This window comes from Galleria mellonella, unplaced genomic scaffold (assembly GCF_026898425.1).
Source record: "Galleria mellonella isolate WM207_F2 unplaced genomic scaffold, CSIRO_AGI_GalMel_v1 utg184, whole genome shotgun sequence".
NCBI classification, from domain to species: domain Eukaryota; kingdom Metazoa; phylum Arthropoda; class Insecta; order Lepidoptera; family Pyralidae; genus Galleria; species Galleria mellonella.
The window spans coordinates 5,544,916-5,566,216 of NW_026442025.1; the positions used below are offsets into that span (position 1 = coordinate 5,544,916).

General features: G+C 30.2%; 2 protein-coding genes across 4 annotated transcripts in view; one reads left to right on the forward strand and one right to left on the reverse strand.

Annotated features, from left to right (window-relative positions):
• The window catches only part of LOC113512139 (E3 ubiquitin-protein ligase goliath), a 69,483-nt gene extending 54,353 nt beyond the window's left edge, over positions 1 to 15,130 (reverse strand). The window contains exon 1 of the mRNA XM_026895938.3: positions 14,788 to 15,130. The gene's annotated coding sequence lies outside the window, so the exon portion shown is untranslated. The remainder of the gene's footprint in view (positions 1 to 14,787) is intronic.
• Positions 15,131 to 15,776: 646 nt separating this feature from the next.
• LOC113512128 (protein mini spindles) overlaps positions 15,777 to 21,301 on the forward strand; it is a 31,553-nt gene continuing 26,028 nt past the window's right edge. The window contains exons 1-4 of one of the 3 annotated variants that reach the window (XM_052893735.1): positions 15,777 to 15,894; positions 17,252 to 17,494; positions 19,228 to 19,358; positions 20,286 to 20,530. In XM_052893735.1, coding sequence (XP_052749695.1) covers positions 17,293 to 17,494; positions 19,228 to 19,358; positions 20,286 to 20,530 — 578 coding nt within the window. In that variant the 5' untranslated portion in view covers positions 15,777 to 15,894; positions 17,252 to 17,292. Of the gene's footprint in view, positions 15,977 to 16,056; positions 16,268 to 17,251; positions 17,495 to 19,227; positions 19,359 to 20,285; positions 20,531 to 21,301 lie in introns of those variants that run through there. The other 2 variants (XM_052893734.1, XM_052893736.1) reach the window with 2 other exon arrangements.

A 21,301-nucleotide genomic window follows, 5' to 3' on the forward strand; every position in this document is an offset into this window, starting at 1 on the left:
AAATTGTCGACTGAAATATTAAAATAAAAATACTCAAAACCTACACACAACTATGTAATATATAATAATATATATTTTCAGTAATTTTATACAGGGCTGTTTCTGTTCTTAATAAGTTGTATTATAAAGTCAGTATTCTTTTTAAGACCAATTGAAAATTTATTATTGAGCTTGCATAGGCAAGGCTCCAAAACACGCACGTTCCACTTCAAACGACCTGTTTTAGCAACCCATTTGACGGAAGAGTTCATTCCACCGATTTCCGTGACAAGATAACCGAAACATTCACGTTCCGGGTGCTTTATTAAAACCTAATTATAATAAACCAACGTTTTATATCCATACAGGAAATGAAATGATGCCTTAAACAGAAAGAAACGGTTTAAATCATTATTATTTCGTTGCCAGATATAGATATATACGTTTCGACATCCGACTATTTTCCCTAAAGTCTAATATTTCCGTTATTTATTAAATTAAAAATTGATGTCCAATTAAATTCCCCACAAAATCTCCGATGATAGCAACATCGATAACAAACCAAATTAATACAAGCGATTCTCGCCATGTACAACTATATGTATTCGGCAAAATGTGGAATGTTCGCAACGTTCAATATTTTGTTTACATTTTTATTATTCTTCTTATATTACTAATTGATCGACAAATGCCTCAGGCTACTCCATCAGAAATTATAATCGTGAGCATATTTATTTTTTGTTATTTTTAATAAATCAAATACTATTATCTGTACATCGAATCAACGTCACCAAGGAGCAACTCCGACTTAAATGGTCGGATCTCGAGGCCGCCCATCTTCCGCCTCGCCATATTAGCGTATTTATAGGTATCGTCCATGACAGGAAGTGTAATCAAATTGTGTTTCTTAATCTTATGCCAAGCGCGACCAAACGGAACCTTTACGCATTGGCAATACTTCCTTTTGTGTTGTTGGTTAACAATGGGCATTGCTTGTTTGAATTAATAAAAAAATCATTAAAAATATTGTTTAATTCACAAACAATTCTATTTTTATTTGTGCCTTTAAAATGCATGTTTGAAGTAAATGTTAGATTTATCCGTACGTTTTATAAAACAGATGCAAACATTCTTAAATAAGGATTAATAAAGATGTTTAGATCATGAGTTTCGATTAGAACTATTTATAAATGAAGACAGTTCTCAGAGATTACATTATGGGGTTCTTCAAAATTGGTATATTAAGGTTTCTTCAAGGTCGGCAACGTGCACATGACGCGCGTGATTAGACTTTACCATCAGGCGAACTGCATGTTTTACCTTCGTGGTATAAAAAAAGAATAATAGAATAGAAAATATTTATTGCCAGAAAAATACAGTAATGTTATATATAAGAAGTATCTCATATTAGGCAAAAGGAACTAGCTTACCTAATGCTGTGAATGTTCCAGTCCAAGGTGTACAACTGCACATCGCTGGTTTTCAACCAGTCCCTCTCTTAACAAAATACAACGAAGAACAAAAATAAGTACATATATTGGTAGAGCCAACGCTAACGGAAGTATATTAACTGAATAAATGGCATATAGAATAAAAGCAAAGGTATTCGTAACCTCCAAATTGATGAATGTGGAGGAGACGAAAGATGTTCGAATCGGAATATTTGGCATTCCATTATTTCTTCTTCTTAATGGGAAAAAGGCATGCATTATTTGTAGAATAAAAATAACATTAGCTTTTGTCTGTACAACTTCGTATGCATGGATTTTGGAAATAGGAAAACTAATGAAATAGACTTCTAAATTGTGTATCAAGAAAAAAAAAATATACAAGATTTCATGTTAAAACTTCAGGATCACGATATAAAAAGTGCATTTAGTTTAGTGAAGTCGATTTTGCGTGATGCCAGCATTAACATATATACAAATAGACAAAAAAATAAAAGAATATTGTTATAAATTATGACTGATATTTTTTTTAATATTTTCTATGTGCAGACAGTTGCATTTTTAATATCTAAACTTATACTATAAAGATAAAAGATTGATTTTTAATTTGTAATAAATAAACTTAAAAAGAATAAATAAAAACAACTGATTTTAAAAATTCTCTCACCTACAGAAAGCCACATTATTAGCAAGTAACAAGGGGTGGTGTACCTACTTTATTTCCATAAAAATCATGTAAAACAGGAGCGGATCGCTAGTATTATGTATATAGATTTCTTTGAAGATGCAAATAAAAACGGATACGATTTATGGCTGCGGACATGCGGCAGTCATGTCATGGCCATCGCCTCGGCAGATAGGGGAAGCCAGTAAACGCAACGAGTTGAACGACACCGCTGACAAGGATAAAATAATAACTTATCACTTAGTCTTTAATAATTTACAACTAAGTAGATTTCTCTTTGTGTTACACTATCTTGGCTACGCTTTTTCTTTTATAATTAATTTATTGCGACCTTATTGGTTAAGGTGTACAGCCTTACAGGTTTACTTTGCAAATTAAAAACATGACTGTCCTACCTAATAGGGAAGTTATTTAAATATAGTTAATATCATTCGGGATGATGAACGACACACTACACATCCAAAATAGTTCATGTTTTTACCTATTCGTGTTTCAACCTTGAAGTAAGTGTGTTTGTATGGCTGTGTTTCGGTTTGAAGGGTGGGATATGGCGTGAATTTACTAGGTACAGAGGAATAATACCTGAGTCCTCAGGAATGGCAACGCATGGGGGGTATCATGGGCGTAACAGTATACTTTATTATGTTCATGGTACTGCTCATGTCTATAGGGGACGGTTATCACTTTCCATCAGGTGGACCGTCAGCTTGTTTGCCATTCTAAGTTGTATAAAAAAAAATGTTAACCATAACTTATAAAAATATGAACAGATTCCACCAGGAACAAATAAACGTACATACCTACTACATGAACACTACAAAACATACTTTTATTTGGCAATCATGTAATAATTCAAAACATTAACCAGAAATTAATCAATAATAATATTTATGTTATTTAGAGCCATATTTGTGCTAGTAAATAATGTTAAGATAACATTACTGATCTATCATAGAATAAACGGTGGAAAGTCAACGATGAGACAATTGACTATGATGGTTGTATAAAATACGTTTTAGAATACTAATCTACATAATATAGTAGTATATCTAAAGACTTAAAATGCCCGAATTGAGCTATAAAAGGTATATCAAAAACTATTAATGTCAATGGTTCACATATCTCAAACATCTCCTAATGCATGCAGTAAAAATAATAATACCATAAATGTATTCAGGTTATTTTATTTCTTAATGACTTTTTTCTCTATATTAAAACATTCTAGGCAAGCGAACCAATTTAAGCAATCTCCTGATAATAATAATCTATGTAGGTTAGGAAAGTATTCTCTTTGTTGTTTTAGATTTATGAAAGTAAAATGCCGATGTACTTGACATCGTTAGAATGCAATTTGCTACATTTAAGAATATAATTAAAATTTTTATTTTTTATACATTCTTATCCAACTCACTTAACCATAAAATGTTTAACTGTTATGTGTCAGGAAAAACCCTGGCCTTCTTGGGACATATTATTATACGTTCACCGAGGCACTGTCTTAAGAAGCTCCTTATATTTTTTTTATAGATAATAATGGAAGTAAACCTAGCCTGCGCTATTAGTATACACTAGCAAAGTACCAGTGAAGGATGATAAATGAGGATGAAATTAGATCAGTTGGTTTCCAAAGGGGATCGCGTGGAGTCGAATTGACTATATCGCAATAAATCCACTAGACTCCTTTCTTACCCCCCCCCCCCCATATTACAACGAGTTCATTGATTAAGTACAAATGAAAACGAATTAATATCTTCATAACTATTCACCTTAAAATATCTTCTGATATTGTTATGGGTGTTTGGTAAATAATTGTGTGATAATGGTGATCACAAATCAAACTTCAGGGTATTTATTATTAAGCACATAGAAGCTACTAGATTATTATCAGGTGTCTACCTAATATGTGTTTGACTTTCATAGCAGTAGTTTAATAAAAATTATACTACTTTTGACAAAACACATATTCAAATTATCTAATTGCTAATAAAATCACTAGAGTATGTGAAAATAACATTAATATAAATATTATTATTATTATACCTTTGAGTGAAATGACTATGCCTAAAATAAAAGCTATGTCGTAATAAGTCAATGACATGAAAGTGCAGCCGCATGATGCGGTCAGTGAATCATGACAGAAACTCTTCGTGCAATAAACATCTGAGCTATACTTGTACTTTGAATAGGTATTTACTATTTTCTTTTACGTGTCATGTGTATGGATGCGTGTTTATTTTTTCAACCCACTATTGTTATATATTCACGTAAGGACGACGCTCTCTGGTGTCATGAGTTTCTACTCCATCTTCGTTATATACGAAAGGAACATGGGTCTTTGATGAGACGCCTTATCGGACGGTGCTTTGCGTGCGTGCCCTTCGAAGCACAACGCAATCAATTTTATATGACCGACTAAAAAATGTAGTTTTAGCATAGCTGTTACTATGTGCGTATTGTATGTGGTATCCCCTTTATTCCTCCAGTGAGGCTTTAATGAAGTTAATACATTTCATAAATTTACTGAAAACCTCATTTATTAAAACACCAATGAGACTGTACAAAAAATGTCTGCTTGAAGACCTCTGTCCTGTCCTGTCCGCCCGTGTTTCTACCGTGATGCAGCTGTACTCTATGGTTCTGTCTTGGTTTAAAGGGTGGGAAATTGTATTGAAATTACAGGGTGGATATGGAGGCATACCATAGCCCACGGTAATGGATGTAAGATATATAAGATACCACACATGTAAGATACCATAGACATCTCAGTGTATTCTATGAAAGCCATGGTACAATTTATACCTACAGACGACGGCAATCAGTTCAGGTAGGCCGTCAGCTTTTTTGCCATTCTAAGTCTTATAAAAAACACACGTGAGTTACGCTGTAAAATTATTACCATATTACCTAGATTAAATGAGATGCATCTATCACTTTGATGTCAGCTTTTTTTGTAACCAACGCGACCGTACATAACTTGCGTAAGGGCACGGCTAAATCTAAATATTTATAATAAGGAGTGGCACCCACTGGTCCGCAGCCACTGTTGCGATACTTAACGAATTTCGGTCAAACTATATTTAGATCACCGTGTCATTGAACCCCGGGATACCGTGATCGTTGACCCATAAGATAAAGCAAAAAACTGAGGCGCCGCATTTATTGGGACTGTAATTGGCAACAAAACTTATAACTAGATGTCCCGGTTAACTTCGTATCACCTACAATGCCGTCAATTAAAACTAGTCCAAAGTAGTAATTCTCATTTAAAAAAAAAAACTATTTTTATTAATTTCTCAATTTTTCAGTTGAACTTTAGAGTTTTTCTAATATTTTTTTTCTTTTAAATCACCCCTGTATTATAACGAACAAAACAAAAAAATATCAAACCGGCTTAAAAAATAAAGGCTTGAGCCTTTATCGAATTTTAGCGGGACTAATGAACAACATATATTTTATATACATATATTTTACAGACTAGCTGTTTTGGCAAACGATATTTTGCCCCTTACAGCAACCTACCATATCCATTATTTCCTATTGAAATAAAAAATCTCTCAAGTTGGAACTTTCTGAGATTACTGTGAATGAACATGGTGACATGGGATTTTTATATATTAAGACTGGCTGACCCGCCAAACGTTGTGTTACCTCCTCGAAGAATTAAAAATAATAAATAAATATTGAAGCATATAATAAGGAAGGTGACTGACCTTCCGAGAATATATTATTAGAGAGAATTTATTATTTTTAATTCTATTATATTCAGAATAAAGGAACATTGCAAATGAAAATTTGTTGGCAAACGATTCCATATTTTTCCATTTAACTAATGAATCCTGAATAAATTAAAGTCTATCCTACACACGGAATATGGAATTTGGAACAGTCCCTTCTTTACGTTAGCCAACCTAGCGTTTAAATGAATATGGATCTTTATGAGGGCGAACATAAAATGTTCTATTACCTAGTTACACATTATGAGAAATACAATAGGGAATAATTTGCGAGCAACAACCTCGCAATCTAGGGGTTTGCCATTGTGCTACAACATGACTAATAAGATGGGCACTAGTTAGGTACACTCGTCTGTCTGTATCCATTATGTACATAATGGATACTAACCTTCCATTGTTTCAAATGCTTTGTTTTTACTATAGGAAATAATAATATTTAATTAATATTAACCTATACATAAATATTTAGAATCTTAATAAATAAATACCACTGAATCAAACGAAAAGTTGGTTCTTTCTAAACAATGGATAGACATAGTTACATTTTTTATGGCCAGTGAGCGAGTTAATAACAAGCTAATGTTTTTTTTTTTTTTTTTTTATTTCGAAGGACACTCATGCTCAGCAGTGGGACGTGAATTTGTGATATAAACAGTCAGACATTATCGCATGCGCATATTTGATTAAACAAAATTCGGTCACAATTTGCAATGAATATTGTTTGAAATGACGCATGCGGACTCTATGTTTGTATGTCGCAGCATCCTCTTTCCCTACTTTCACATCATACCGTTTACATCTCGTTTGAACAAAATTATAAAAATTATATACATCATTATAATGACCTTAGTGGGTAATTTATGGAAACCATGGAACTTTCTATTGGTTATTGTAGTCATTTTACCGGATTGCGGAATACCTTTAGTACGCAATGTTTTTGTTTTGTCAATTTTATATAGTACACGAAAATATAAGCTTTTTATAATTTACTGTAGTATAACACGGTACAATAGAATTTTCTAATCACGATACAAAAATTAGTAAGACTTATAGGAGAAACACTAGGTGTCATGTCGTATAGGGAGATCAAGGATATGGCCTGGGATAGAACTGGTTGGAAGAAGATGCATGAATTAGTTGCACCGACAAGAGGAAACTCTTAAATGAAAAGACAGAATAGGAGAGCAAAATATATGGCAATTGTGTGGAGACGTTTTTAAATTTCCGTGCACGATTGAACACTCGAAATGCCGTACACGTCCATGATATCATTGGCGCGGAAAAATATTAGATTATTTGTGGCCCCCAATCAAACGATTTCAGGAGTGAGGACTATATTTATTTTGTACGTGCAGATATTTTTTTGAAAATGATTTGTAGCCTATGTTACTCGCTTGGTAATGTAGCTTTCTATAGGTGAATGATTTTTTAGAATTGGTAGTTTTTGAGTTTATCTACTACAAACGATAATTTTTTTTTTCTCTTTATATTATTAGTATGGAAAATATATCCTAATAAAAATGGTAAGTGGTAAGTAGCGGTAAGAAGCAAAATAACGTGTGCCGGGGCTATTAATTGTTCAATAAAAATAATAATTGATTTGGTCAAAAAAAACGTGTAAACAAATAATAGTTTTAAAAATAAATTAGATATTTACCATCATTTACTCACCTGAAAACATTCTTGTGAATGTATAAGCCATAAAAATAATCTACGTTTAAAGTTTCAAAAATTAGAAACCCGAGAATGTGATAAATAGATTGATTGACTGTTAGTAATTTATACCTATAAAAATATATATAAATTATTGAAATTTTAATAATAACCGATGATACAAAACAGTCTCAATTCATTGGGCTATTTTTATAGTTTCTACAGTTTAGTGCGGCGCGATGAGGTATTTTCTGTGTAGTTCACTGATATCTTAGTAAACAACCTGATTAATAAATAGTCGACGCATACTAATATAGCAGCATCCGGGTCAGCATCAATGTTTGTAACCCTGTGCAGTTGCACAATCTATGTGTACTTATATATTTATTTATTTAAACATTAATGCACAGTAAAATTCTATGTACATTTGGCGGACTTAACGGTGTTCTCTACCAGTCAACCACTGGGTGTGTGTGTGTATATATATATATATATATATATATATATATATATATATATATATATATATATATATATATATATATATATATATATATATATATATATATATATATATATATATATATATATATATTAGTGAAAATGTAAAACTATAAAAAGTAATGCAATAAATAAGCATCAATAGACGAACTCACGCTAAATAGGCTATTTATTAATTTCTAATTCCAGTATCTACTCCAGAACAGTATTACAAGAATTAAAAAAATATATATATATATCCCTTCGGGAATCTTTTTTCGGAAGGAAGTTTCAACTTAACACAAGAAAATGTTCTGATGTAGAGCAAAAAGGAGAGTCCACTCGGTTAATCTAAATCCACATTTAAGAATACCGATTCGAAATTTATTGATTTGTCGAATGGATCGTGGATCGAGTATCGAGGTTTAAATTTTTTCTAATATATTAGAAAATTATATTTTATATCTATGTATCGATATGTCAGGTCCATTTGATTAGATGTCACCAGTTCCGAAAATCCTTGAGAATTGAATCTTTTCTTTAAGTAGATAATATTTATAAAAGCTTGCACATTTCATGTGGGCAGCAATAATTAAATCAGACCGCGTGGAAACCTTACTAATGCAGACTCACATGTTGTATACAATACCTAAATCTCATTACTAATGCTCCCGTCATCCCGTGCAAAGATATTGATTCCAATAGATGTCGCAAATACAAGTAATTTCCGTGTCTATTTTTAGGTCAAAAGAGTAATTGACTTAGACTTATTATCGATCCAAAGTATACCCTACACAAAAGTAGAAACACATAGAAGACAACTTTACAGACGACTAGCTATTACCCACTATGTTCACGTGAGCAAGATATGTTACTTCACCAGGATAAATACATAGTAACCTGTAATACATATATTCATATATCACATTACAAACAAACAATCTCACTTTCACATTTATATTGTTAGGGATATTTTCGAAATTGAAGAAGGGGTTTACTATTAGAAGCTTTTGTAACATCTCATTCACAACAAGCAGTGACATCTATACTCCTAATTTAGACAATATTATAAAAAGATTTGATTGTTTGTTTGTAATGAATAATCTCTAAAACTACTACATCAATTTTAAAAATTATTTTACCTATAACAATCTACATTATCATCAAGTAACATAGGCGAAGTCGGTCCAGATTGCTAGTACTCATATATATTAAATGAAGGTACACGACGTTGTCTGTGGTCCCATATGTGTTCTAAGCAGGTCATAGTTACCGTTTATATACTACATCTGTTCAAATAAGACAGGTTGAATTTACCTAATGCGTAGAATATTAATTCTGTGGACTGATTAACTAATGTAACATAGTTTTTGCTTATTAAAATACCTTTAACCTTAGTAGGCAACAGTTTAATACTTCTTGATTTGACGATAAGAAAAGAAGACTATTTTTAAGTAATAAAAATTTACAACATTCAGCAACCATTTTCCAAAGAGGAATTTATTTAGAATTGGACTATGTTTATGTTAATTTTAAGCGATAACTTCGTCATTTATGAACCTTTTTAAGGACTTACCCATTCAGGGTGACTAATTACTAATTTTATATGTAAGATTAATTTTTATTGTTAAAATATTGATTGATCCCAAAAGTAGAAAAACCAATAAAATAGAATATTTATAAATGGTGGATTAGATAAAACATATACCAGAATTTAAGTTAGATCTCCAAGAAAAGAGCTGAACCGCATCTAATTTAGTACAATAGTTTTTACGTGATGCCGGAACAAAGAGACAAACAAATTTTCTATATAAAATTATTGTTTTCGCTTCTATTGTTCTTTTTAAAACCTATCATATTTTTTTCTTAAATATCTTCCAAGTACAGACATGATGGTAAAATTAATTTCGAATTAAAGTTTATATAACCCTGACGTTATATTTACGAATGCCGATTTCACAAAAATATTATTTATACTTACGTTAACATTCATTGGGGTCGATTCTAAGGTGCCACTTCTCTAAACGTATCTCGTAACCTAATATTTTAATTTGACAATTTTGCGAAATTACTGTTTTATGGAATCTACTAAATTTATAATAATTGTTATATTGGTCTTTAGAATAATGAATTCACATTTATATCAAATTGAAATTTTAATTTTCATCATAGATTTAAATAAATGGCGCTCTAAAAAGATTCAATTATTTTTATTTCATTACCAAAAACTAAGATATGACAGAAATAGGTAGTTAAAAATGCAGAAAAGGATAATTATCTTTTTATATAGCTAGAAACAAACGATTTATAAATCATGCATCATTAAGAATCATTTGTTTTTGTAACTGTCAGTTATATAGTGCAAGTAAAACACGTTTTTATGATTGTATACAGTTATACAGTGCATGCAATCGCAGTAAAACAAGCAGGGCAGTGGTCTGTGCAAGTCGAATGATTCACACGACATGGCGAAAAGGAACGGCGTGCGTCTCAACTGTAAGCGCACTGGTATTATCTGCACTCCACAGTACCTACGTGACCGAGCACACGCTGATTTTTTTCTTGTAATTATGACTTAATAACTCTAATTACAATTAAACTTAGGGAAAAACCTTTTCGCTCAAGTCACGGAAATAATAGACAATACATGCAATTAATAAATTTTATATGTACAAACATTCATAAAGAAGTTTATGTAATTTTGTAAGTGTGCAGGCATCACTTGTTGTGTTGATCATTGCATAATCAAGTATCAATGACTAACCTTGCGACATAGATAATACCACATTTGCAACGTTTAGTTGAGCAAATAATACAAAACAAGAATGTGACAAAGTCACAAAAAAAAGATGACGTTCTTGATCGTTTATTACCATATTTATTTTATAATGTATTTAAACAGCTTATACATAGCTTTTCTACTATAAACGTAAACTGTTTAGATTGCAGGTATATATTACCAAACATTTTTTCATATTCTGATATAACAAAATTGCTACCAAATGAAAACCGAATAAAGTAATATCTGACTTATGCGAACCCAGAGTTACGCGACTTTCAAATCTCGACGATTCAATCGTTTCAACGCCACACAAGTCTCGACACTTTCTTCGCACTATTATTAAGCTAATGTCCAATGCATATTCGAACGTATCCCGCGATATAGCTCACTAGCTCACTTTATTTTACGCGATTTACGCGAATTCGACTTACATGGTTATCTTTCAATCCTACCTGTCGCGTAAGTACGAAGTATACTGAACCTTTAGTGCGTACAACACTAAACCGAAAATTATGCGACTTATATTTTGTGTTTGTTAATTAGTCTTAGAGATATAATTCAAAGAAAGACATGCAGAAACTGCCTGCTGATGTCTACCAATTGTATTTTTATTATGCCACATATATGTTATTGCCACATGATAAATAAGTAATATACTTACTGCATTTAAATAATCACGAAACTAAGCTGATATTGTGGTTAACGACTGCATTATATCAACTAGGTACAAATATGGTAAGACACAAAGATATTAATAGTAGTATTAGTTAAAATAATATTCATACACGAAGAAATGTATAATAAAGTGAAAATCAAAAAGGATGGTGTTAGTTTTTACGTGGGCTGAAGTATATATATATATATATATATATATATATATATATATATATATATATATATATATATATATATATTTTACATGTTATAAATTACTACGAAAAAAAAACATTAATCCTTAATTTTTTAATTTAAAGAAAAGGTTAAAAAATATTTTGTCTCATTTTTTAAATATATTAAATATCTGGCCCTCTCATTTGTGAACTATACGATAGATTCATTATCATTATGACCGAATTAAAATAATTTCCTATAAAAATAAAATTAAAATTTTGCCAGAGAATTCGCATCGTTACTAAATTATTGTATTAAACTACTAATTAATGTTATATTGATTATTATATATTGCTGATTTACCTTAATAACTTACCTTAATAACTCGATCAAACCTCATTAAATCTGATATATTATGTAGTATTAAGAATGGAGAAGGGCATAAGCAGTCGCCTATAAATAAAAAGTCCTTTATTTTAGTCAATCAACATATTTTACGCTGGCGAAGTCGCGAATAAAGTCCTATTTATGTAGGTAATTATATTCTATGGCAATTTTCATGCAGATAATTTTATAGTTACGTAATAAATTCATAAACAGATTATCATCTCGTTATCCCATTCATATATTTAAAATGCGATAATCATGCTCACTAAACCTATGTTAAAACCTGAAAAGACTATATCATTATTTAAACTGAATAATATATAATGATACAGTCATGATTGGTTCTATTTTCTGTAACAATTAGAAGAATAAAAGGTCCGAAATAAACTCACTTTCCGCTCAATATGACCGATCTAGACTGACATATGCTGTAAAAGTATATAAATAGGTAAATTATACATATGACATACAGTTATTTTTATAATAAGCTTATATTTGACTAAATGTGTGAAAGTGTTACAAAAGGTAAAAAGTCTTAGTCACGGAATATAATTTTATCTCTGACAAATGAAATAACCTACTAAGTATCGTATGTGAACTCGTTCAATTAAATTGAATTAATAATTATTAGTTTGATTATAACCAAAGAAAATTTCTCACAGTAAAATAGATACCGAATGTTTACCATAATTAATGACCTTACGATAATTCGATAGATCTAGACTAGGTGTAAAAAGTTAATTGAATTGCCAAGAGCTCGGTAAAAACTAAAAGCTAGTTGCGGAAGCCGATGGAAACTACCGATGCTATCTAATCAAAAACTAATTAGAAAAGGCAAATAGCGAACGATTAATTGAGCAATAACAGCTACTTATCTGCCTAGCTATTATAGAAACAATGATGTTAAGAGAGATATAAGTGACTGATCAGTTTTTATACGCTACACGACCGAGTATAATTATGATGTTTTTAAAACTATATAAAGGTAAGTCAGTGAGTTGCTAGTAAAACTACTCGTATAATGTAATAAAAACTGACTAAAAATATATTGAATATGTATTTTTTTAAGCTTTCTACATTTTGGAAAATATAAATTCGTCTACAGAAATGATCAGCGCTATCGACATCACAGAATACATTGTGCTATTGCTGAGAACTGGTATTATTATTATTTATTTCTTTATACCCTGAAACTTTACGAATATACATACCGTACTCTTCAACCTGAAATACAGCCAAACAAGCAAAGCTTGGCGGTACAAACATGAGTAGATCAGCTGTATCTCTGTAGATCTCTGATAAAAATGGCGGCGAAAGTAGAATGGATAAGAATACAATAAAATTCACTGAGGGTGAGTCTATACTATTAATGACACACAACGACATAGACGCTTTCATAACACTTGAGTTATGAGTGATGATAACTTGTTAAATGGCGTTTACATGATAAAACTCGTTTCATGTTGTTGTTGCTGACATATTTTATGGCCCAAGTAAACAAAATTTGGTATCATACTTCATAAGTCAGCAGAGTATTTAGTTTTTTTTCTTCTTCATGATTAAAAAGTTTCTTTTTGACAAGGTAATAATTTGTATGTTCTTTTCCAAGTAGTTCCATTCCAAATCATATGCTTATGCTGTGAGCTTCCTAAATAACATAATAACTAGTCTTTCCTTTATTAGTAACCCATGTAGATGTTTTTTGTAAAGACGAAACGTTTTAGTTGATCTTAGCTCTAGTAACTCAGGCATTTAAATAAGGTAAATATGCCAGTATGCTGACCACTGCAAATTTTTAGATAATTACTATATACAAATCAAATTGTATTTAAAAATGTGACAAAATACTGTTTTTAATAACAAAGGATATGTTAAACACATAAACTGATAATTAGTCAACCACTAAGAAATTGCATAAAAAATATCTCAATTAACCAAAATAACACACAATTATAAAAACGTCTCATTTATTTATTTTATAATTTTGTTTAGATGTCTGTTCTGAAAATTTTTATTCAGTGATTTTTCATGATTAATCTTGAAAAATGAAACTGAAATTTGTAAAAAAACAATAACTGTAAAATAAAGATTACAAGTGTACTAACAGGTTAGCAATCACAAGATTTACTAAAAGTAAGTAACTCTATAGAAGATAGTGTCTGAATCCATTTTAATAGTTACTAAAAGCTATAATTTATTTAAATTTTATATTTAAGTACCTACATACCCAACACACATTTTTCGATAAGAAGATAAGTAGTAAAAAACTGTTAGGTAGGTAGCTATTAAATATAATACCACAAATGTGTAACCAAATAGAGGTATCTACTTATCTAAGTAGGTACCCACCAATACTTTGTCAAATAACCATCTTTGTAATAGCTTGAAATTACAGAGACTAAAACCTATTTTCAACCTTTGTTTACTATTCAGTAATTAAGCAGAGGATATTTCACAGTCACAACTAAACTACCAAAGATATATAACAGCAATAACTACCGATTGTCTGATTATGACTAGTTGATTCATTAGCATATTACATAGAAAAGCTGGTTCTCAGCTAAGTAGGTAGTAGTATATGTACTGCCGAAGCAAGTACTAAGCTAAGTAGGTATATGTAATGTACCTAGCCACAGCAATGCAAGTAGGTAATATCAAGCGATTGATCTATTGGCTAGGCTACTGACGATATACCTGTAGGCAGACCTTAGATAATGTTTACAGATAGCTAGTAAGTAGTCTTGTCTGTGTTTAAAAACAGACAAAAATTATTTTCTAAAAAAAAAGAAAAATAATGTAGGTACTTACATTATGAAGCATACTATGCCCAAACAGCTGTTGAAATTATCTTCGTCCAGATTATAAAATTTCGTGCACACTTAATAGAAACAAACCACTTATGTTGGTTTAGTCTGTGTTACGAAAATATTCATGCTAGTTAGCCAACAATTCAAAGGAATCTTGTAGACACAAAAATATTGGCAAATTATAGAGATTTAAGACTATTATTCCTTTTTATTAAGCAACAACAAAACAAGCCGCTGTATAATAACAGCGAACGCACAGTATCACGCTCACGACGACAACGCGACACGTCTCATTCACTGCCGTTTTCAAAACGATTTGATTTGCTTGCTTTGTTTTCGTTTCGCTGTTGTTTTGTGAACGCCTAGTAGAGGTAGATACGTAGGTATTTGCTGTTTAAGTACTTGTCAAGTGTCTTTACTGTCATGTCAATGAAAAATGTCATACTGTCAAAATTTACCACCTTTGCACATAGATTAAGAATCGTGCTTGCAGTCTTTTTATATAGTTCAATACTTAATTTATTATACTATAAATTCAAATTATTTAAATGTAGCGTTAAAAAGTATTTAGTGAGCCGTTGTAGTATTAGTATTTAGTAGCGATTAACCATAGAAAGTAAAATAATCGAGTAGACAGTAGATTAAGAATAGATCGTATATCCTAATCTACGGCTGAGTAAAAGTGATTCTTTTCGCACAGTTGCTGCCGAATATCATTGTACCATAAACTGGGATACTTTCGTATGAATAAGATTTTCTATACTCATGCAATGTCTTTAGTGTAAACGAGATACCTATAAGAAATCTTCAATAAAAAAACTTCACGTAGTAGCTTTGCCTGTTACTAAATGAGATAAAAGACGACGTTATTTTTGAGACTATAAATCTTAATAAAAACAATCAAAGAAAAATGTAACTGAGATTATATTTTGCAGTTTTATTAATATATATCAATCTTTGTTTTTGAAATAATATTAAGCATGGCAACAAAACATTTCAATCAGTCACCGTCCATTTTCATTTTACACAAACTTAAAAAAAACGACGACGGAAAAAAGAAAAAGACATTTCTTTTTATCGGTAAATTAAGAATCTATATCCTGATAATGTGAGTGTTATTCTGTTCACAATATCAATATTCGATAAGTAATAGCTTTATGAAATAAATACATTGAGAAAAGGATTTAACGGTAAGAATCATGACATTTGATTGAATTTTGTTTGTTGAACTAGAAAGTGACCGTTGCCGAGCGCTCGTAGCCGCTGCAGATGCGATCTAGTTTCACATCTTACCTTATAATGGGCATGGCTATAAATGAACCGGCTCGCAATTAAGTATTTGTTCCGCTATATTGATCAGGTAGCCATTATCATTCGAAAGGAGGCGCCGTTGAATCACCATTTCACAAAACGCCTTTACACATCCCGTTTCGTAGCGATTAAAAACATACGCCTACGATTTGAAGAAAGCGCTCACAGAGGTTGTATTATTTACAAGTTAAATATATATTAGCATACTATTAGTGTAGGTATTTAATATTCACTTATGTTTAAAGACAAGAGCAGTCATACAATGGATTTATCTTGACATTTTATATTTTTACCAATTGCAATTTATTTCCTTGACCTCGTAAGGGAGTAGCAGGTAGGAATAAGGCCATTTCAGCATAATGAGTGTGTAATTTACATTCAGGGCTAACTGGCATCCTTTTAAAGCAAACAACTGTGAATGGATGTTATGTTTGTAGTAATTACATATTTAGATAATATTTCTTCTTAATTGATTTAACTACACCATATTATTCTCTCTATTTATCTTTAAGTGACTTCAGCAAGTTATAGGCTCTCAAGTATATTTTATGTGTATGTTATGCAATATATTCACCAATTATAAATTGATTTTATTAATACTTATTATGATTTTTAGAGTTTGTTACAGAATCTTAGAGTTTATGAGTTGTGTTCAATTTGTTGAATTATTCTTTGGGGTATAATAAGTTCTTATATTTACATGATTATAAAATATAATCAATGATTTTGACATTTACAAATATCGTAATACTAAAATTTCATTTTCCACTGATTTCAATAAGTAAGATGCTCAGAATTCAATTTTTTTTTTATCTTTATTACCTTATAATACTGATATTTATAAACTGTTTTGGAAAATTCTTGTTATCTGATGAAAAAGAGGCTTGTTTGAATCGAAGCATTTTGTATTCCATTGTTTCTGTCTATCCTAATGGGAGACGGACATGACAGATATGTATGCACTTTTAGATTGATCTTCTATAAATTATAAAAATACATTTATAAAATTTTTGTCCTTAAAAATGATAACATGTGAGGTTGCAGTATATTCTGTGATGTCTATAATACTATTCATATTTATAGGTAACACTTACCATTTTTCATCAGATAACCTTCTTTGCCATTTGGTATAATAATATAAAATTTTGTTGTAGATTATAATAGAATTGAACACAGCAATTAAAAAGATAACAAAATGGAGGATGAAAACGAATATAAAAAGTTGCCTACAGAAGAGAAATGTGTGCATAAATTATGGAAAGCTAGAGTAACAGGCTATGAGGAAGCAATTAAGTTATTTAACCAAATTGATGATGAAAAGTCTCCAGAATGGAACAAGTACTTGGGATTGATAAAAAAATTTGTCACAGATAGCAATGCTGTTGCTCAAGAGAAAGGTGAGAATTTTTTATGTTAATTTTAGTATTATTGTCTATAGTTGATAGCAAGAATATTAAATATTGAGATAAAAACATAACAGATGTTTTGGAAAACTATTCCTGCACAAGAGTGACTAAAAACAGATATATAATAAAACTAAAAAGTGAAAAAGAAATTTGTATTATATTCAAATTATGTTTTTCTTCATTACACATAAACTTTATTATTGTGATCATCACACATTTTAAGATAATCAAATAAAAATGGCACTGGCAGTAGATAATGTAACTAATAAAAGACAAACTCCCTTATTTATAAAAATGTCAAACCTCTCATAAACCTATTTTAGCTATTGAACTGTTTTGTCCCTTTCTTTTACACTAAATTCCCAATTTAGTGTAAAAGAACAACAAGTGTAATAATTAAAACAGGTCTGTAGAAAATTTTATGAATAAGGGGTAATTATTTATTTAATCTGTAACATTTTTTAAGAAGCCTATCATTTTTTTGTTGATCCAAAATAATCTTGGTTTGCATTATGCACATATGCATTATTATCAGTACTGTAGATGGTCATTGAAGTCAAAACAAATAAATATGCAAATAAATCTTTTTTGAAATTGAAGTGCATATAGATATACATTACAGTTGTATACATATAAATGCTATTTGTTCTATCTGTAGTAACAAACATCATAAATTGTTTGAACAAGACAGTACTTAATTAAATGTTACAGTCAATTGAATTGTCTGGTTGGTCGCCATTACTCAGTAGTTGTTTTTTTAGCTATAACTATATATTTTATATTGTTCAATTTATTATTATACATCTGCTCAGTGATTCATCAATAGTAAATTGTACTTTTTTTTTTTATCAAATTGACTTATTTAAGTTTTAAAAAATGCTACATTTATGGTTCTTATACAGTAAAAGTGAAGCATTATTTATCTATTTATGCATTTATATATATATATATATATATATATATATATATATATATATATATATATATATATATATATATATATATATATATATATAATTATTAATTATTTGTTTGTAATGGATAAACTCAGAAAAATAATTAATATTCTGAAATTATTCCTAGTTACTGGAAAGAATAAAATTACAGGCACTTTTGCAAAAAAGAATTCAATGAAATGCAATTGATGTTATAATATACCTATGTAACAAGGGATATTTGATTAGAATTTTTTGTTAAACAAATTACACTGTAATGACATCAGTTGACTTGGTGGTACCTACTTGGTAATCTGATTTAGGCATTACTTTTTTAATACAAGAACTTCTACAAATTAATACATACTTCTTACATGTGTGTATATACTTCTGTGTGGTGTGTGTAAGGTAGTATTTGCACATGTGAAGGGGAAAATTACCAATATATTTTGTCGTGTTATTAGATTTATGCTCTAAATTCTGATGTTGTTTATTTCACCAATAGGATATTATATTTATTTATGTTAATATTATTTAGCTATTTTTTTTATTTATTATTTTATTATGGAACAGAATACTGAGTCTTTATAGTATATTGTTATTATTGTTGTTTCTCTAAATATCACATTACTATGTAACAGGGTTACATACAAGTTTTTTCAGTTTTAATTATACTTAAACTAGTTGCTATTGGGGTTGGACCTTTATGTCGTGAGCGAGTATGACCACTAGTTCATGACGATGTTTATGCTTATATAATTATATTTTATAAACAAAAATACATATCAGGTCTTGAGGCGGCACTGGTGTTTGTGGAGAACTGTGGCCATGCTGGAAAGACTACTGGTGAGGTCATGTCTGGTATTGTGGCTAAATGTATTGCCGCACCTAAAACAAAAACAAAGGATTTGGCCTTACAGGTAAGTGGATTTATTTAATATATTTATGATATTAGATGTGTTCCACATCTTTGCCCCTCTAAATTGGTATATAAAATGTTATATGCTTTAATTTAGTATATGGTCTATATAACTTCTCAGGGCCAACTTTAGTAAGTTTTTGATGGTACCCTATAAATTCTCTGAAGGATAAAAAAAAATTAGCTTATCCAATATACAGGTTGTTCATTCAAAAGCCGAATTTGATTAGGTTCTTTGTTAATCTTCTAGCAATTTTCTTACGTTTCGCCGCCCGACCGTACCCCCTTCCGAAGTCCAGTACTGCATCTACTAAAACTTATTAAAATCTATTTAACTATTTAAACATGCCGAAGAAACAAACATCCAACACTCACATTTATAGTATTTTTAAAAAGTAATATACAATTCAGTTGAATTTGTATAAAATGACGCAATATTATTGTTTGAGATTTGTTACATTACAATTGTCCTAGACTTTATATTGTTAACATATGTAGGTTGCAGTAATCAATAATATATACACAATAATCAATTTCCGTATGTTCTATAATGAGGCCATCAAATACTGAGGGCATTTGATGGTATCAATGAAGGTGGTTTTACTCTATTATATATACCAAGTTTCATGATAATTGTTAAGTTACCAAGACGTAACATACAAATAAACAAACAAAATGTGTTTTACATTTATAATATTAGTAAGGTTAATGGATGCACAAAACTACCCCTAGTTTATTATATTTCTATTGTAAAATCGGAGAGATCTACAATTTTAGATAAGCTAAAGTACTCAAGAGTAATGTACACGCAATTTGAAAATGTCCTAGAAATAGCACGTTAGCTAGCTAGCAAACGGTTACAAGTTAAAACACTTTGTACCCATTTGTTTAACTGTTTCTCAACTCAATACATATTTTATTATTAAAGGTGACACTAATGTACATAGAAATAGAAAAACACGAAATTGTAGAAGAGGAATTACTAAAAGGCATGGAACAAAAAAATCCCAAAGTAGTAGCTGCATGTATTGCTGCACTGAACACTTCACTGAAGCAGTTTGGTAATAAAGTAATTGCTATAAAGCCCATGGTTAAAAAGATACCCATACTTCTAGCAGACAGAGATAAAAGCGTTAGGGATGAAATGAAAGCACTAGTCATTGAGATGCACAGGTGAGTTGTATTAATTTTAATAATTTTATTCATAAAAAAATATAAAAACGCACAACAAACGCATTGCACTTTCAGTGTTTTTATCACTTTATTTCAAATTGCGAATTTTAGCATAAGAGAATTAACATTAACAATTCAGTGGCAAAAATTTGGTTTTAGACTTTATTCTATTTTTTACTATTATATTTCTTTTTTGATTTATTTTTTAAAATTTACCACCTCAGTGGTAAACCACTGAGGTGGCAAACAAGCATACGACCCACCTGATGATAAGCGGCTACAATAGCCTATGGACGTCTGCACTACCAAGGGCATTACGCGCGCTTTACCTTTGGTATAAAGAACGTAAAGAAACCCCTTTATCTATTTACCTTATTGTCATAAAATCCATATAGATATTTTTTGTCTGCAGTTTTGCTCGCGCTATACCTTAATCTTGGATATGAACTATCTACGTATTAAATTTGATTCAAATTCATCCAATAATTTAAGCATGAGTAATAAATTTCCCAAACTTTCGCTTTTATAATATGTATAAAAAAGAATTAAACGCAAGAAGTGTTGCAATCATGTTATACTATAAAACATATGTTGAGAATTTATTTTCTTTACTAAATAATATTTATGCAGCTGTAAATTTTTAACTTGATAAAAGCCTAAAATTTTCCATATTGTCATATTTAAATTATATTGACATATATCATTTTGCAACTAGTAAATACAATTGAAATTAATAATAACCTCTGTCAAAGATCTTAATAATATCAGCGT